The sequence below is a fragment of the Coturnix japonica genome, chromosome 1 (genome assembly GCF_054131305.1).
Source record: "Coturnix japonica strain WE chromosome 1, WE-NBRP24, whole genome shotgun sequence".
Lineage (NCBI taxonomy): Eukaryota > Metazoa > Chordata > Aves > Galliformes > Phasianidae > Coturnix > Coturnix japonica.
In genome coordinates, this window is record NC_140663.1 from 147940135 (window position 1) to 147960481 (window position 20347).

At 37.3% G+C, this 20347-nt stretch overlaps 1 protein-coding gene across 2 annotated transcripts in view; it reads right to left on the reverse strand.

The window, feature by feature from the left end:
- The window catches only part of TDRD3 (tudor domain containing 3), an 83006-nt gene that overhangs the window by 33444 nt on the left and 29215 nt on the right, over nucleotides 1-20347 (reverse strand). The window contains exons 2-5 of one of the 2 annotated variants that reach the window (XM_015851686.2): nucleotides 11908-11992; nucleotides 10551-10612; nucleotides 3255-3415; nucleotides 780-921 (exon numbers count right to left, since the gene is read on the reverse strand). In XM_015851686.2, coding sequence (XP_015707172.1) covers nucleotides 780-921; nucleotides 3255-3328 — 216 coding nt within the window. In that variant the 5' untranslated portion in view covers nucleotides 3329-3415; nucleotides 10551-10612; nucleotides 11908-11992. Of the gene's footprint in view, nucleotides 1-779; nucleotides 922-3254; nucleotides 3416-10550; nucleotides 10617-11907; nucleotides 11993-20347 lie in introns of both variants that reach the window. The other variant, XM_015851685.2, reaches the window with a different exon arrangement.

The following is a 20347-nucleotide window of genomic DNA, read 5'->3' on the forward strand; positions in this document are numbered from 1 at the left end:
TAAGCCATAACAACAAACAAACCTGTCGAACTTAGTATCATAAAAAAATATGTTTCACACAGAAACAAATATCTTCATAAGAAGCAACTCTTTGCTTCAGATACAAACTAAGCCTAGATGTGTGTTTCTATCTGTATCACTCACAACTTCACATCCTAGGCATTTCCACTCATTTGTAAGGGAATTCAACAAGTCATTTTCCTGCTGCAACTTCCATTTTATTAAGGTAGTAGCTACGCAAATAAAGGACCTTATAAATATTCGTGGCTTGCTGAAAGACTTTAAAAGCCTCCAATTTCACCTTCTAATCATATCTTACCTAAAGCACTGACTAAAACTGCCGAATAGTATTCTTAAATTAATAATAATTTTTTAACGTAGTAACTTGAGATTACTAACTTCAACACTTCTTATAAAATTCCTGTATATTTTGCATCAAAATTATACAGTTTGTAGACTGTAAAAAGTTGAATTCTCTAATATTTTGGCATCAAAAATGCTATTTAGAGGAATAACTAACCATTACTGCATAATGCAGTCAGTATGGTTGACAAATGTTTTCAAGCCCTGCAGGAATTAATTCTCATGCAAAGATAAACTATAATTTCATCAGCAACATCATACATGAGACACATATTTGGCTTAATTCCTACAAATATTTGGACAGTAAAGTCTAAGTTCTTGTAAAAGAAAGGTTCACAGCCAACATGTTATTCTTTAAAACATTAAACATAATTTGAATCCTGTAAAATGAAGCATTTCCAGTGGTGTTACCTCACCCTTTGCAATTCCCACTTTTCTATAAGATGCTCCACTTCACCTCCAAGAACTGCAGTGTTACTATCATCCAACAGCAAGAATCCATTCCTTACTTCAATAATTCCAGAAAGTTTAATTTTTGTTCCAGGTGGAGTGTTCAAACTAGAAGCAGAAACAAAACCAGGTATATAAAAAATGTTATTTAATATTCTGCCATCAAAAGCAAAGAAAACTACACTCCCATTATACTTTCAGCATTGTTGTTTTCCATAATAAATAATTAGTATCAAAAACCTTCACAATAATTCCTCAGTACGCACAGCAGTTTTCAGTAGCTTTTCTGGATCACTTCCCATTCCTTATACAAAGATGCCATATTGCAAATTACATTCTAACAGAGATGAATGTTTGCAAATTGTCTGGTTAAAATGCAATTTAACAGTACCAAGCTAAGGATGTGATTTGCCAAGCCTAACAAAAGATGTCTCACAGTCAGATGTCTAAGTTCTCATCCTAGTACTCATTTATAGTTGAGCAACAGACAATTTCTAGTTGGTTAATCAACTCATTTGTTTTAGACATTTAGGTTAGAACAAAAACGTAGTTAGAAAAGACGCTGTCTATTCACTATTAACAGCCAGGACTGTTCCAAAATAAATACAGACTATGCACCTTGTGGTGCTTCTTCTCTCATTATTCTTTGATTTAAAATCAGATAGATGTTCTCTGTGAACAGCTCCCACAAGTAGGCACCTATCTTCTTTTTATTTGAATCTACCCTATAAGAAGAACAACAGCAGATGCATAAAAGAATCACTCATTTATATCTCCTAGTAGAAAGCAATGACAAGCAGCAAAATCTGGAAAGAATTATTTTTATTGCAAGACACAAAAGAAGACAGAGTCAATTATAACTTTCCAAATAGGAGACAATAACCTCCTCAAAATATCATAAGTCACATAAAATATCATTTTCTGTGACTGCAGTCACAGAAAAATGCCACACACTTAGGAACACTCATAGTTGAGTCAGCCAATTTTTGTTCTAGTGACTTCAAACTCAGCAATATTAATGAATTTCCTGTATTGTTCTAATAGAAGCAAAGAAAATAAAAAATGTAATAAAAGGAATGGAAAAAACTCATATCAGTACTACATAAAGTGATGAGCTGTGATGTTTTGGAGATCTTATGTAAAAGCTTTCAGATTAGGTCTTCATCTAGAATCCACTTACACAGGAGTAAAAAAAGCCTTCCTTTTCTTTTTACATTCATATTGGAATCTGATATTCTAAGTTGTGATTGCACGAACTAAAATTGAAGTATTATGAAGTGCTTGACTTTTAAGACAGTATTATTCTAAACTGCAAGCTGGCTCTTACTCGGAAAAAGCAGTTTAACAGTAAAAGGAGCCATTTAAAAACAAAGCATAAAAGTTCTGTCCAGCAGAAAAAGACAGAATCTGGAATAAAGAGTAAAACAGACTGTAACTCCAGAGACTACACACTGGAAATTGTTTTCAACATCTTAATGATCAAACAACAAGAAATTCCCATACTCAGTTCTCTTGTGGTTCATTTTTAACTGGGAAAAAAAAAAAAAAAAAAAAAAAAAAGTCTAAGTTAAAATCTTGGTCATGGAAAAGCATTAATAGCTGCATGAAGCATGAAGTTAGGTGAACCAGTCCTGTAATATAATCGTTACCAAGCCAGACAAAATATCTACTAAAAATGGAAATTTGGCTCAGATTCATACACACCAAAAAGCCTGCTTGCCTTGTTAAGTCTGACTCAGCAGACAGCTGCAGAAATTCTTTCTTGGACTATCTATTTCAGCCTAAATTGTACTGTAAATTCCATAAATTGCACTGCAATTCCAGCTTTACACGCTACATTTAAGGTTCTCTTGTACATAAAAAAAATCTGAGAAGGAAACAATAATAAACCAAAAACTATGACTGCTTGTAGTATTCATTAGTTTCATACATCTCCACTAGCTTTTGTTGTAGAAGAGTTAATTTCACTTGACATTTCTTTACTCTAGAGGTTACTTATCATCATATATTTTTAGATACCTGGGTACAGCTACAGTACAAATCAGTACCTCATAAAAAAAGCTGGGGTGCACAGAAGTGAATGAGGTGTTGTTTTGGTTTGGTTTTACTTGTTTAATATATAGATGTAGAACTCCACTGATGTGCTACAACTTAGCCTTACACTTTTTTCCACTGGGGTTTCAGATGCAACAGACACAGCAGAACATGTAAGTTTTCTGTTATCAGAGAGGTCAGATAGCCAAAACTAAATTAATTTTTATATTAGAAGAAAGCAGTAAAGAAAAAGATCAAGAGAGACAGACAAGATAATATAATCAAATCTTTTGCATTCCCACTTTTCCTTAAAAAAACAGGATTTTTTTTCCCATATATATTTCTAATTCCATTATTTTTAGGGTATTTAAGTATGAAAGCAAAACTTTGAAAAGAAAGTTGCTCACCTTATTTTTGACATGCTATTGTATTCTATAGCTGTGCAGCTTGTATGTCCATCAGTCATCTGTAAACGTAACATTCTGGGAGCAGCCTGAGATTCTTCATTATCCTTTGGTGCAGAAACATTGCGTATTTTCTGTATTTGCAGAACACATGGACCTTCCAGCTACATATGCAAAACAAAAAAGACAAAAATGTTAACATCGTGAAGCACACACACTACAATATCAAGACATACTAACAGATGCCCCCAGGCAACATGAAGTGCAATTTTATCAGTCACTTAAAATTCCTATCACTCATACTGTATGTTGTAAAACATGACAAAAAAATGTCTTTTTCTGCTGTAATTCACAGCTGTAATGTTTCATACATGCCTGCAATACTAACTATGGAAAAGAAAGACTAATGGGGATGGGGGGGAAAGGACAAAAAACAAATAAAATAAAAAGCAAAACAAAACAACAACAGTAAAAAAATATAGTCTCTTCTAAATGCTATGGTAAGCCCGGGTAAGATCTTACATGCTGCACCACCAGTCTTCATAGGCAAAGTGTTCTAAATTAAAAAAAAACAAACAAAAAACAAAAAAAAAAAAACAACCATCTTTGAAGACTTACTGCAATAGGACGACAAGTACAACAATTTTGTAAATACCAACTTGGAACACCTAATAACCTCAAGATACATAAGAGATTCTTGGTTATCTGAAAATGCAGTATATACTTCAATATATGACATAACTTATGGAAACAACCAAAAAAAGGAAATAAAAAACTACTTTCTCTCATTTTGGTTACAGCTGAAATAATAGTCACAATGGTTTTTTTCTTTTTCTTCACTTTTTAAGGAAGTAGGGTTCACTCTGATTCTTCTGAGAAATAAAACTGAAAATATCTGTTGCTCTAGTACCCAAGAGCAGAAAAGATGAAAAATGCGCATTTCCTCAATTTCTTCCCTTTAAGAAAAAAAGAGAACACACACACAAATAATAATAATAATAATAATAATAATAATAATAATAATAATAATAATAATAATAATAATAATAAAAGTAGCAGTGACAGTAGAAAAGAAGTTAGAAGATGAGGAAACAGGAACTTCATATAGGATGCAAAGACGAGAAAGGGAAGCTACACTGGAATACTGTTAAAGCAGGAAATCATACAAACAGGAACACAGAAAATTTTAGTTCTGAGTGCTTGCTTTTGTTTTTTAACAACTGTTTGATAGACTCCTTAGAAATCTGGAGTGCAAAGAAATGAAGGCTAGGCTAACTATGAATATATATGCAAATAAATTCAGGTTTTCTTATCTACTGTGTCAGGCACACATTACAATAAAGCACAGCTGCACATTTGTTGAGCTTAGACAATGGTGTCTGCTTCCTTAACAAAGAAAATCATGTTATTTCAAAAAAACAGGTGCAAAAGAAGAATAGAAGCATGTGGTTTTCTTAAATACATCCTATATTAAAGACAAAATTATTTTTATGAACTTCAGCAGGATCACAGAGCTTCTTCATTTTTGAGTCTCAATTCAGCTCAGTTGATATTTCAGCTTTCATATAATCTTACGAGATCATATAAAGATGGCAGAAAACAGTGCTAATCTTCCCACAGAACAAGAAACACCATCACAAGATCATAGGCGAATCCAGAATCATAGAATGGCTTGGGCTTCAAGGAAGATCAAATTTCATCTACTACCAACCCCTCTGCAAGCAAAGGGGATCTGATCCAGGTCTATAAATATCTAAGGTGTAGATGGAGTAAATATCTAAGGTGTAGATATGTAAGTGGCGAGGCCAAACTCTTTTCAGCAGTGTGTAGAGACAGGACAAGGGGAAATGGCCAGAAACTGGAGCATAGGAAGTTCCGCACAAATGTGCGCAAGAACTTCTTTACAGTGAGGGTGATGGAGCACTGGAACAGGCTGCCCAGGGGGGTTGAGGAGTCTCCTTCTCTGGAGGTATTCAAGACCTGCCTGGATGCCTACCTGTGCAACCTGGTGTAGGAAACATGCTTTGGCAGGGGGACTGAACTCGATGATTTCTGGAGGTCCCTTCCAATTGCTACAATTCTGCGATTCTGTGATTAAGTCATGTATTAGATCAGGTTGCCCAGGGCCTCATCCAGCCCAGTCCTGAACACCTCCTGGGGGAAATATTCCACAATTTCTATGTGCAGCATGTTCCAGTACCTCAGAATCCTCTCAGAGAAACATGTACACATGACATCTAATCTAGACCTCCCCTCTTTCAGTTTAAAACCATTCCCCCTTGTTCTGATAAAACACTGATTTACCTTCTTATAAGCTCTCTAAGTAATTTGAGGTCATAATGAAGTCTCCCCAGAGCCTTCTCTCCTTCAGGCTGAAAAAGGCCAGCTCCCTCAGCCTGTCTTTGTAGGCTAGGTACTCCAGTCCTCTAATCATCAACCTATGCCAGGTAACCTTGTAAACTACCTTAAAGAATCATCACTACTCACCCTGTAAAAACCATTTTAACTTGACCAAGTTAAAATTACACAGCAATGCTATTTAATACTTAAACTACCAAGTAGCTGTGTCTTGCTGAGTGTGCTAAAAAGTCCCATGAAACCCAGTACCAGCTAGATTCTGAAGGTACCATTTCTGCATTCATCAGCCCAACTCTAAAAGCTCCCTAGATCACTCTGCTGTGCTTTATCACAGTTCCTTCAAGCCACAGATTCACTCTTCTCTCGAGCACTTCTGCTAACTTCTAATGTAGAGATGAAAAATATGCAATTCTCATAAAATGTTTTTCTAAAATTCCAAAGAAACAGGAAACTAAACTGTACTACCTGGACCATAATAACGAAGGCATCACGTAAATAATATGGGATTGAAGACAAGAAAACATTCACTTTGAAAGCATTTACTGACTGGACAAGTAACAATGTGCATATTAAGGCCAGAATGTTGTTAAACACTGTTCAGATGTTATCGTATTAAAGTTAAGAGAAATAAGTGTAAAAATAAATACACGGCATTTTTAATGCCAGACCACTAGTTGTACAAAAAAAGCTTTCAATGCCTAAATCTAAAGGATGCATATAAGAGTACAAAACGTAAGTAAAATAAACCGAGTAATGAGTCTGGCTTTAGCCATTATTAGTGCTATTATGAATAATCTGCTTGGCTTTTCAAGATGAAAAATAGAATAAGAGCATCTTATACTATATAGAGTATTGTACTATATAACATCATTACAATATTCATACTATATGTTTTATATTAATTTTTGTGAAAACTATTAGGTAACACAGAACACGTGAACTTGAAAGAGGAAAAATAGACAAAGAAACATCTGAAAGTTGATGTGATAATGAATTTCAAGTGTAAGCTACTGTTTTCTACAACTGACTGTATTAAAATCAAGTACCAGATCCAGAATGCGCAAAGATGACAGGATCCTGTTTCTCGGTGGTGGTGAGTTCTATTGTTTGTTTTGGGTTGTTCTTTTTAGAGCATATCAGCTCTAAAATGCTTATACTGGCCTCAGGGACAGTTAAAATACTAATGCACACAAAGCATGGAAGTAATGGCTTGAACCCTCAGAAAAAAAAAGAGATGTTCCAGATCAAGACAGGGTAACAGAACATCCAATAGCAAACCGACTTTCTAAATCACTGTGATTGCAATAATACATAGCCTTTTAATAAATCACTCCCTTCTGATCTGAAAGCTATTGGAGTAACATTTGAAACAATGCCCAATAACTACCTAATATAACTGCAATAAAACTAGATAGTATTCTACTGTTTACAAGACACTGTTTTCCTAGAGGCATTGCTTTGACACACTCAACATGATCTGAAAACAAAAACCCAATCTTTTAGAAAGATTAAACCAAACATAGCTAGCGCTATATACTTTTTCCTCAAGAATATGAATGGAAAAATGACTCTTTAAAGCTCCTGAAACAGGCATTAGGAGAGTTTGAGGACAAGAGCTTAACTTAAAGCTCATAAACAGCTATAAAATGACTATTACTCTGTTTGATCCATCAGCATTACTGCATGCATTGACAGAACTAAGCCTTGTCAAAATCATCCTCCATTGGAAATATATATATATATATATATATATCAGGGAAAAGAATACATAATTTTTACATACACAGCTTCAAATAGCAGGACGTCTGATATAGCACTGGATAGTAAATGCAAGCATCTCTAGACTTGAGCTACTTCATGGAGACCAGTTGTAGCTGAAATAACAAATCCAATCATACCTTAGAGCAAAAAAGTCTGCAAGAAACCAACAGACATCCACAGAGAGAGCGGAAGGCAACTAAGCACTGTTAGTTATACCGATGTACTGACAGGAACCAGGAAGCATATGAGCAACTTCAAAGAATAATTAGAATAGGTGACGAGTTATGTTTTAACTGCTTACCATCAGCTTATCAGTACTCAGGATTTCACTGATCAGATAAATGCTTTATTTCTGAATGCTTGAGGAAGTAATGCTTAAATTGTAATGGAACACATATACTCAAAAGAAAATGAAGTAAATGTAGCATCACTGCTGAATAACATGTTCTAATTTTTTATAAGGCCTCCTTGCATCTTTATTCCACTTAAAATACTTCACAAATATTCATGGTATACAGTCATTTAGATGGAAATGAATGTTCAGCTTTTTTAAATCCTATGCAAATATGGCCATCTTGTGGCTAGTGCTGGTAGTATAGATTTTTTTAAAGCCATACAGAACAGATGTAAATAAGTGATAAAATATTTTTATGTATTAATGACAATCACCTATGACGGTCAAGTAACCATACATTTTCTAAAAATATTTATCTATTGCATTTATACTACACAATAAATTTACTTTCCATGCAAGATGGAAAACAGATCACACATTCTTGAGATACAGATACATAATGCGGATAGAAATTTTGTATGAGAGGAAAAACTATAGCACGAAATTTTTTGATCTGTTCTGAAGCATTTCTGAACTACAAACGACTGCCTTCTACCAACAGATTATATAGACAAGTCACTCCTGTCCCAATCAAGCCACCACTGTACTAAAAGGACATGACATAGTTGCCACTACTAAAACCTGGTAGGATGATTTCCACAATTGGAGTGCAGCTATCAACAAGTACAAGCTGTTCAGAAGGTGAGGAAGGACGGGAGAAGGCACTGCCCTTCACACTGAGGAAGGAACAGAGTGTAAAGACCTGTCCCTGAAGAATGGCAAAAGACCAGCATAGCTGAATGGGGATCTGCTGGTCAAACCAAAGAACAGGAAGACACAGGCAACAGAAGCAGAGACAGGTACCCTGTGAAGAATATAGGGATACTGCTAGGCTGTGTAAGAATGAGGTCAGGAAGGAGAAGGCCCAACTAGAACTGAACTTAACAATGAATGCAAATAAGGGCAAGAAAGGCTTTTACAGGTACGTCACTCAGAAAAGGAAAGTTCAAGAGGGCACATCCTCACTCATGAGGAATACGGGCAGGCTGGTAACAATGAACAGAAGAAAACTGAGGGACTTAACATTTTGCCTCAGTCTTCACTGGCAACTGCTCTTCACACACCTTTCAAGTGGATGGGTTGGAAGGCAGGAACTGGGGGAGTAATGTCCCTTGCACTGTAAGTGAAGAGGAGGTTGGCATTCACCTGCAGAATCCAAACATCTATAGTTCTATGAACTGATGAGATGCATCTCAGAGTCCTGAGGCTGGTGTAATGGCCAAGCCTCTCTCAATGATATTTGACAAGTCAAGTCAGTCAGGTAAAGTACCTGGTGACAGGAAAAAAGACAGTGTAGCATCCATTTGTAAGAAGAGTAGAAAGAATGAACAAGTGAGGCGCTGGAATAGGCTGCCCAGAGGCTGCCAGTGCCTCATTTTTGGAAGTGTTCAAGATCTAGTGCTTGACCTAGTAGTTGGCAACTCAGCCTACAAGAGGGGTTTGTAACTGGATGACCTTTGAGGTCCCTTCCAACCAAAGATATTCTACGATTCTATGACTCACCTATGCACTGGGGAAGGTCATGGAGCAGATCCTCCTGGAAGCTATGTTAAGACATATGGAAGAGAGGGAGATGTTGTAGGATGTGTGCATAAGCATGTATTCACCAAGGGCAAGTCCTGCCTGACTGACCTTGCTATTTTTTGATGGTGTAACTGTGACTGAGGACAAGGGGGAGCCCCTAATGTCATCTACCTAGACTCTAGGAGGTCTTCTAACATGGTCCCCCATAACATCCTTCTCACTAAATTGGAATGATACTAATTTGATTGGTTGACTGGTCGATGGATGAGTAACTGGTTGCAAGACTGTACCTAGAAAGTAGTGATCCACGGCTCAGTGTCCGGAAAGAGATCAGTGACAAGTGGTACCCCTAAGGGGGTCAACATTGGGACTGATGCTCACTATACTTGGTCTTGACAACAGTATCATCAGAAAAAATAAATCTGGACAAATTTAAACAGCCTCACTCATCAAGCTTGTTTTCTTAAAATAATTCTGCTTTGATTTACTGCCATACTCAATTTCAACAGTAATGTAATATGTTTCTCAAGAAATTTCACATCATCGATATAGGTCATAAGTATTTGGAATGTAGGAATAACTTCTTGAATGGAGAATTACCACTACCTTTAAAATATAATTCCTTGATTTATCTTATCTGTCAACTGAATTTTAGGAAGAACACAGGAAGAGCACCCCAGTGAGGTCAAAACTCAAGTACTACATAAAGATACAACAAAAGTCAAAAATCTGGAACATAAAAGTATAGAAAAAAAGAATATTATATAGATTATAAAGCACTGTATCATCTGACATGGATTATCCATACAGACTACTGGTTACACAACAACAAAGTTTACAGCTTTAATCACGTATATCAGTGGATAAATCAAGGTATTACTAACATATATCATTATGTATCATAATCTCACAGCTACTTTGCTTTATGCTTAACATGCTTTGTTGTTCTCACGAGTGAATAAGAGGGGAAAAAAAAAAAAAAAGCAAAAGCAAAAGCAGGGCACTTGATATTAACTCAAAATCCAACAGTTTAAACTGTTTCTGAGTGATAAAGGAAGCTGCTACGATCAGTCACATTTGTTTAAGGACTTCAGAATTTAGAAATAGTCTATTACAGTCTAGTGCACAAGCTAATGTGTTAACATATTTATCCTCAAATATTGGTTTAATTTGTACATGACATAATGCCAAAAAGAGACTAATGCAGTACAGATAACTGTCATCACAAAGAAATCGCAACAAGAGAAGTGAATATTATCTACCTTTTCCACCTTTCCACCATTGATGTCACTGGGGAGGAATTTCTTGCCAATCGTTCTTAAATCTGTCTGAAATTAATAGAGAAGACAACAGAATATAAATCTAAAATATCCTGTTTCAAAGAAAACAATCATAAAACAAGAAAAAGAAGGGCTTCTGTAATGTCAAAATAAGGATACTCTACAGATATTCAGAGCACATACCATAAAAGAGAGCATAGACATTCAACTTACTTTCTGTTGCACAATATAGCCACAGAGTGATAAGAAAGTACATTTTGTTTTCAAACTGAGCCCACCCAAGGAAACCGATCTGTCGCTTGCCTGTTATTTACCTCTGAACAGCACAGCAACTCCTTTGAACTGTCCCTGCAATAATCTGTATTCGTACAGAATTTGACAAGTCTCCAGAAAGATGCTTTGCAACTACAGCAACAAGGAAGGAGACAGAACTTTTACAAACCCTTTGCAAGATCTTAGACAAAATAAAAGCATTTGAAGAACTGAAGGCACGCTTACATTTCTTTCATTCCTATTCAAGCGATACACAAAAAAACATCAGTTGGTTTCTTGGTTTCTTTTGACTTTTAACAGCCAATGAGAGGTGTGCATTTTTAGGAAGTGGAATCTAAACTCTCTTTATCCTGCTTTTCAAAACACAATGGTATTCCCTACTTATCCAACAGGAAACATAATCTCCTGGGAATTTAAACAACAACTAACTTAAAGACAAAAATACTGATAATCCATTAAGATTGGCTTTGGGTACTTTCATAATATTTCTGGTTTATCTTGGTTATCTATCAGCCAAGCTAGAAATACAACACACGAATTTGTTTATTTCCTCGTGGCAGAAATAATTACTAAATCAAGATATCTACAGTAATTGAAGCAATGCTTGTAGTTACATAAATAAGAACGCATCATAGCAAACTCAATGTTTGCTTGAACAGGCTTTAAAAAATAGCATACCCAGAAGTCAATTTAAGTAAGGGTGTTTTACTAATCCTAGCAAGCTCATATTTTGTACTATAATTTCATAAATCCATACACAGCACTTCTGATTTCATTTCAAGTACTGCTTATACTTTAGATTTACATTTCCTAAACACAGAAATATCTTCCTACTGCAAATGATGCTCATTTTTCTCCCCATTAGGCTTCTAGTTGGAATAGGCGTCATTTCCAAATGAAATTCAGAAATAATTCATACATTCTGGGAAGGAGAAAGGTGCTTTGTCCTTTATGTAAATCGCACAGACAACAGTGTATTTAATTAGAGTTATAGACTTCCACCTGAGCCATCAGATATATTGTTTTCAGTGTGTTGTCAGAGAAAAAGTTCACAATCATAACTTACATTAAGTGCAACTAGGATAATGTCATTCGTATTGACTTTTTCAGATGAATTTATGCAAGTTTCGATTCCTTCATCTGAAAGATACCTGTGTTAAAGAAAAAAAAACAGACGTATTAGAATATACATGATGTATGTAATAGGTGAATATCTGTTCAGCATGCAAAGATCATTTTTAGTTTGTATTTTCTATGTTATGAAACATAGGAAGAAAAAAAAACACAAACAACCGCATTGGTTTCTAAAGAACAAGACAATGCACTCAAATGTTTTAAGGAGGCAAATATTATACTGTCATTCTACAAACTTTCTTCTTGCTCACCTAACCTACAAAACAACTTGTAAAAGTGGATTTGTATCACCACATATCCCAAGAGTCAAATGTGGTGAACAATTTTAGAAACAGAACGTCTCTGGAAACATTTGAGATTTTCACAGTGGCAGTCCAGGATCACCACCTTCCTGCCAAAATTCTGTAAGCATGCAATAAATCTATTCACCTGGCAATTAAAGAAGACAAGCCATTGAAAGGATGTGCATTATCAGTTTAAAACGGCTGACACATTCTCATGTTCAAAAACACTTAAGGAGAATGTAAGTTTTACTTGAGCAGTTAGAAACTGTGACATTTGTTGCTCAATTTGCCTCCTACTTCTCACTACAACCCCTCAGTTTTCATTCCCATGTAGATGGAGATCTGCTTTATCTGCACAGTTCTGCCTTTTCTTTAAAAACATCAACAGCAATCATTACACTGATAATTGTCAGACTCTGAATCTGAAACACAGAACTTGCCCAAATAATATTCATGTACTAATTACCTAATGAGAAACCACTATTCCTCAAAGAATAAATAACCATTAAAGGAAATAATAATAATAATAATAATTAAAGTTTAAGTATTCCAGAACACTTAAAGAAATATTTAAAGAGAATCATTCCCAAGTGTAAAATAAAATCATATAAAGATTTGAACGAAAGCAGACTCAATACACCTTTTTAATTCTAGCTCAGCTAACATGAACGTTGCCCTGACAGTGCTGCCAGACTAATTAATGATCCTCATTGTGCTCTGACCCAGACACTTGATAGCAGTGTAGCTGTTCAAATCAGACACTGACACTTAGCAAATCCTGAGGGACCAGAACTCGATGAATAAGTAAATAAATAAATTATAATGTGGAAGAAGCAATCCTATTTTTTCATACGGAGCATACACTAGAGAATAAGGTGGCAGGATTTGTTAGTCCACGCAGGAAAGCAGATTTCTCAACTGAGTGCCTCTGAGCTTGGGTATCACCACCTGTGAAGATTCAAGTAGTAACTCCCACTTGGAATTCTCAGACAGACTTGTTAGCTGGAATCGGAATGTAAAGTAGAACAGAAATCACACACCCTACCAGAGGAAATGGGAACAGGTATATCCTATAGGCAGCACTACACACCTGGGGCCTCAGCTGTGGATTAATTACACCAGTAGGGTTTCCATAAGGAGAAATTTAATAGAATCTGCAAGTCTACCTCCTATAATCTTTAGTACAGAGCTGAGGATCAGTTGTTTCAGGAGTGGGTGGAATACAAACCCCACAAGCTGAATTTCAGACAAGTTGTGGAAACATTCCTCCTCTTGTGCAAATTAAGTAATTCTTTGGTTCTGCTGAAGCTAGCAGAACTGCAATTCCATTATGAGCTACACAGTGTAGTATTGAGATGCAAGCACTAAGATTTATCAGCAGGAAAAAAATATATTCGTTAGAGAGTGAGTAAACAACAACCTGACCCAGAATTAAATTTTCCCTAGATAGGATAAAATTGATTACTTCTGCTACCATAAAACTCACTGCTGAGTCGTGTTTCCATCTCTCACTTAAAAGTGAAGGCTAAAACACAGCTGATAAAATTTCTTAGTTTCCTTTGTCTCACTACTTCATAGAATCATAGAATGGTCCAGGTTAAAAAGGATCACAGTGATCATGGAGTTTCAACCCCCTGCTGTGTGCAGGGTCACCAACCAACAGACCAAACTGCCCAGAGCCACATCTAGCCTGGCCTTGAATGCCTCCAAGGATGGGGCATCCACAGCTTCCTTGGGCAACCTGTTCCTGTGTGACACCTCCCTCTGAATTCTTCAGATGGTTTGAGACAAAATGATAAATACACATATGCACATTGAAAAAGGTTTTTCTTTTCTGACTTGTTAATATGTCAGTTAACAACAGCACTTAAGAGAAACATTGCACACCAGACTGAAATCTCCATCCACATTACAGAGGAGACAATAATGAAATGCCATTTGAGGACACCTTCTGGCTTGATTTAAGGAAACACTACAGGTTCTCAGCAAAAACACAATAATCAGTTTTTAAATTAGTCTTCAAACTAAAATACATTTAAAAAAAAACAAAAACAAAAAAAAACAGCCAATCAAAACAGCTTTCCAATAACTTCTCAAGTGGTGTTTCTGTGTAACAGAACATATAAGTGAAACAATCATCAGAAATGGTCAGGAGATTAGTGAAGAATTGCGATTAGAAAAGGCTGTATACCCAGACGGAACCAAAACACACATTTCTTCTACCCAGACAGAAGCCTGGAAGGAGTGCATGTCAAACTAATGATGTTTTAACCATTTAACCCTCTTGCTGCTTCATACAAGTAGTATTCCTAATACATATTTTCTTTAAAACTCTGCAAAGTTCTTTAAAATAAGTAAATTTGTTCTCCTTATTGTCTATATTGCCTCCTGTAATAACTATCTAAGTTACAAACATTTCCTGCTACAGGCCCACAATGTATTTAAGAAAAATAAATAAATAAGTAAGAGCCAGTAATTCTAAGAAATTTCTTCTAAAATAAATGCATTTGTACAGAGAAAATGTTTTTCAAGCATGAAATGGGAGTTATGATTGACCAAATTAGCTCTTTAGCTGGCAAAAGGTCTGAAATTCCTTTGCTTGGTTGAAAGTCGCTTCTTTCTGTTCTTAATAAGGGTATGTGACGTGCTGAATGTACAGCACATAGCAAAAGACACTTCATATTTTTCCCCCTTTATTATATAGAAGAAGAAAATCTGACCCTGAACCAAAATCAAAATCAGAGAAACCCTCCTCAGGAGGAGCCCTGGAGATCAGCACCTGCATTACAGTCATTCAAGTGCCTCACAGCGCCTACATTAACTGTTCTGCACATTTTGCAAGATACCATGACCTACTGCAACCCTACATAATGAAAGGTGAACTACAAAATGATCCCATTACACTAATCCAACATGATTCCTACCGCCAAGGGGTGGGAAGCACTCCTAAGCTGTCCATGAACTAGATTACACCGCTGGAACCTGCTCATGAACTCAGAATCCCCAAGACATAGCTGGCAGCACTGTACAGATTCAAGTACCATGGGACAGATCTTTTTCTGCACACCTTAATCCCAAGCTTCTCCCTCTTCTTTGAACGAGGGAGTGGAGGGGGACACGACATGGAACAATCCAGCACAGGAATATTGTGCTGTCACAATCAAGAAATTTCCCTTCATATTTCCATTAAACAAACAAGTAAGAATTATGCATGTGTACTTAAGGAGAAAGTATACAAACGATGAAATAAATGGGTGAGAAAAGCCAAGCTCAGTAAAGCTTTTAAGAAGCACAATGCAGGGCAACAGCTGACCACTGATATCTTACACAGACAGTGATGAAACAAATTATTTTCTTAACATGCAATGCAAATAACAGTATCCTGCAAGATATCCTGCAAGTGAAAGGCCTAAAAGAAGGCAACTAGCTTCCAACTTGCAGCTTATTTTTTGGCTTTGTCCACAATGTTCTTAAACATCCTAATACTACGCTATTAGATGTCAGGGCAATTTTTTTCATTGAGAGGGTGGTGTGGCATTGGAACAGGCTGCCCAGAGAGGTTGTGGATGCTCCACCCTGGAGACACTCAAGCCAGGTTAGATGGGGACTTAGACTGAGCTGGTGGGTGGCAGCTCTACCCACAGCACAGGGTTGGAACTGGATGGGCTTAAAGTCTCTTAAAACCCAAGCTATTCTATGATGCTTTTGAGGAAACAGCACGTGTGTGCATGTTACTCACTGAACTTCTGAAAGCTGGTAATTGTATCAGCATTAATTGCAAGAATTTTCAGTTTCTAAGGAAAAAAATGCTCACTAGAGTTGAACAATCTCAGAGGTTATAAACTGAAGTAATCAGACAACTGTATCGATTTCAAAGGAATTATACCAAGTAATGCTCTATGAGTCACACAGGGATTTTGCAGCCTTGAAACATTAATACAAATTAAAAAATAAGAAATAAAATCGGTTTACAACTAAATGGGCTCCAAGCTGCCTCATAAGGTTGAGATGTTTATCAGCGGATCATTCTCTTGGGAGAGTAGACCAGAAGAGAAAGGAAAATAAATGCTTCTCCTGCAATTCTTCCACATTATATTTGCTGGAATCCAAGGGATATTTGTCTCATCTATTCCTCCTCTACGCATCCAGCTTCGCTCATCTGAGAAATGTAGCAGCACAATCCTCTTAGCAACAGCTTTTGTCAGGAGAGCAACTCCTTTTTAAACAGAAGGCACCTGTTCTTACATTTCTGAATGAGACGCTGCAGTGGCAGTATTACTAGGAGAAATCCACTAGTATTTTGTGGGAACCATTCACATATAAATCCAACTCTGTAATTTTTCTGTCAAAACGTTCTCTATTAGCTCCTAAGAAAAACAAATTTTGGCAGTTCCTCCTAACAAAATAAATACGAGTGGTAACACTGAAAGCTTTTTTCCCCACTGCTCCTTCATATCAACTGCGACATCAACCTAATAGTCCACTTCTGAATGTTTCCCGCAGACACCCACACTCTTCTCTTTGATATTTCCCATTGTTGGGGGCTGTAATTCTGCAGTACCAGTCTCAACTATGTCCCTAGCCAACTCATTTTACCTTCTGCTTTACCTCATCAGGAACAGATTACACCTGACATACCCTAATCAGACAGATTTGTTACTGCCACACTATAACCACCTGCATCTGAAGCATTAAAGAAATCCTGCTACCAAAGACAGATGCATATTTGTGCTTGCCTGCACTTTACTGCTGGATCAAGTACCTCATATGCAAGCAAATGTGCATATGTGCATGTAGAAATTTTACAGTGTTTAAATTAAAAGCTTCATTCTAGAATTAAATCCACCTGGTAAACAACTTACCTAATGCTATTTTTTTTCTACCAGCAGCTTTCTTGAGAAGTCTGTTTTTGCTATTTGCAATTAACAGTCCATATTCAACCAAAAATCTTCCCTTGGGGTGAGAAAGAAAGAAGGAAGGAAGGAGGTAAGGAGGGAGGGAGGGAGGTAAGGAGGGAGGGAGGCAGGAAAATAGTTATTAATAAGCATGCTAAATAAAATTTATGTTTTTTAATGTTCATACCTCTCCACAGAAACACTGAAACAGGAACCAAAAATGCAAGCTGCATTAACAGTACTTCCCGTAATTCTGGCAGCCACCTAAAACAACTCTGGAGTTTTAAATCAAATTTAACATGGCTAATTCTAATGTGTGTGTGCAGTAACAAAAATGTTCTTCCCATTGCTTCCTGAAGAAAACAGATTTATGCAGTCATGCCACACAAAGAGCAACCTTTGTAGAGAGCATTCACATTTCTGATAGCTGGTAACGCCACGAAGGGGGAGAACAATTTTAACCAAGTTGAACTTCACGCAATAATACAAAGCCACCAGTGGGTGCCAGTATTGCTCCACAGCAGAAGAACCCTACCTTCACATTACGTATTTTAAACTTGTGCTGTAGTCTTTTGATAGGGTTTCAAAATGTTCTGCCGAATTACAGTTGTATAAAGGAATTATACCGCAGTAGTACAAATTTTACTGAGGCACTATCATTAAAGCTGTTTTTTAAAAAACACAAAACACATTTGAAAACATTATTATGCTAAACATGGAAATCAGGTTTAAAAATAAGGCTTCTTCATGCCCTATAACCTGCGTAATGCTGGGTAGGCAACTGACATTGCTCTGTTTTAAAATAAAAAGCCCAGACGTTGAAAGGATGATGTAGTATTATGCAAGCTACTAGAGAAAATAAAACAGAACTTGAAGGTGAAGAAGAACAGAGGAGTTATGAAAAGGATTCCTAAGTCCTAACAAAATTAGGGCCGAACACTTCTTCATCTGCAAGGCAAACATCTGTCAGTAATGACAAATAACCTCCACTGTTGTTTTCAGTAGCATTCTTGGCAATTTTACTGTTACTATCCTGACATCCAGAAAAGGGATTTTTTTTTTTCCCCCCAGTGTCTAGCCTTGCCACATTGCCTCCTGTTGCTTCTTGTTTTCTCTACATCTGTGGGGCAGAGATTGTGCCTTTCCTTTTTGCAGTCGCTGAGCCTCACTCTCTGTACTTACACAGATGATCATTGCTAGCCAGAAGTATTTTTGTTCTCCCATCACTTCTCCAGTTTGTTAATTTTACTTTGAATCCTAATACTGCTCACTAACAGCTCCACATTCCTGCAGAGCTTTATCTTGTGTTTAAGCCCAGAGCTTCATGCTTCACCATTCAGGTGCTTAATGAGAGTATCAAACAAAGCCTGACCTAGACGATGCCTCACATTCTGACAGTGAGCCTTCCACAGCCATTCTTCCTAGTATGGTCTAATCAGACATATAACTGCAGCAAAGGAACTTTATATATAATGTTTCCTCATTTTACTCCTTAATGATTGGAGGGTTGGGGGAGCTGGAAATTGCCAGTAGAATTCCACTTCTTTACATCATCCAGAATGCTGAGAATTACAGAAACATGGTTGTAATTAGGTTGCTGTTCAGGTGAATGGATACCAATTTTACTTTTAAAACATTACTGACATTTATAGAACTGCTGCACAGCCAGCACAGCACCCGGGCTCCCTGGGCAGCTAAACCTGTATCCTAGCTCCCTAACTTTTCACTCCTGGACATATAACAACACTAAGTGCTGTCTGTAACCCAGGTCAAGCTGAAACTTCAGCAAAACACTCATGAAAAATACATTCCGAAGCTCCAATTCTCACAGTTTTAGCTGACAAACCTTAAGGCCTTAACCTCCCTTCAGGTGTCTGTAATGTCTGACTTTCAATAAAAACACCATCTAAGAAAGCCAACGTAGTTTTAGAACTTAAAAACAGAAAATTATACATATATGGCTGGGAGTGTGGATCTGCCTGGGGGTAGCAAGGCCCTACAGAGGGATTTGGAGAGGCTGGAGAGTTGGGCTGAAGTCAACGGGATGAGGTTCAACAAGACCAAATGACGGGTCCTGCACTTCGGCTACAAAAACCCCGGGTGATGCTACAGGCTTGGGGCGGAGTGGCTGGAAGACTGTGTAGAGGAAATGGACCTGGGGATATTCATTGATGCTTGACTGAAAATGAGCCGACTGTGCCCAAGTGGCTAAGAAGGCCAAGGGCACCGTGTTTCACATCAGAAACAGTGCTGCCAGCAGGAGCAGAGAGGTTGATTGTCCCCCTGTATTCAGCACTGGTGAGGCCACAGTACACACCTCGAGTACTGCATCCAGTTTTGGGCCCCTCACTGCAAGAAAGACATTGAGGCCCTGGAACGTGTTCAAAGGAGGGCAAGAAAGCTTGTGAGGGGTCTGGAGCACAGGCCGTATGAGGAGAGCCTGAAGGAGCTCGGAATATTCAGCCTGGAGAAGAGGAGGCTCAGGGGAGACCTTATTGCTCTCTATACTTTCCTGAAGGGAGGTTGTAGTGAGCTGGGGGTCAGCCTCTTCTCTCATGTCATTAGTGATAGGACTAGAGGGAATGGTTCCATACTGCGGCAGGGGAGATTCAGGCTGGACATTAGGAGGTATTACTTCTCAGAAAGGATGGTCAGGCACCAGAATGGACTGCCAGGGAGGTGGTTGAGGGAATGACTGGATGTTGTGTTGAGGGACATGGTTTAGTGGGAGCTATTAGAAACAGATGAACGGTTGACTGGATGATCTTTTAGGTCTTTTCCAATCTTGATGATTCTATGATTCTATAAATAATCCTATATATATATATAGGATCTAGTAAAAGCAAGACAGTTGCCATTGATTCCCCCTTCCCCACCCCAGAAAGCAAGCACAACTTAATTATCCTACAGTAAAGTCTATTTTGCCAATGAAACCATGACCTAAAGAAAGCTCAGAGCATAGGAAAAGGGAAAAAAAAAAAAAAAAAAAAAAAAGCCTGAAGTGCTTTAAGCAAAATCAATGCGGTAGCTTCATCCTAGGTTATTCCTGCCTAAAACTTTCAGTAAATACAAAGACCAATAACTTCAGAGTTGTGGTCTTAAACATTCACAATACCAGATACACAAAAATTATTTAACTGCATGAGTGATACCCGCTGAGAAGCTCTTTAAACCACCTCTGCTCCTACCTCCT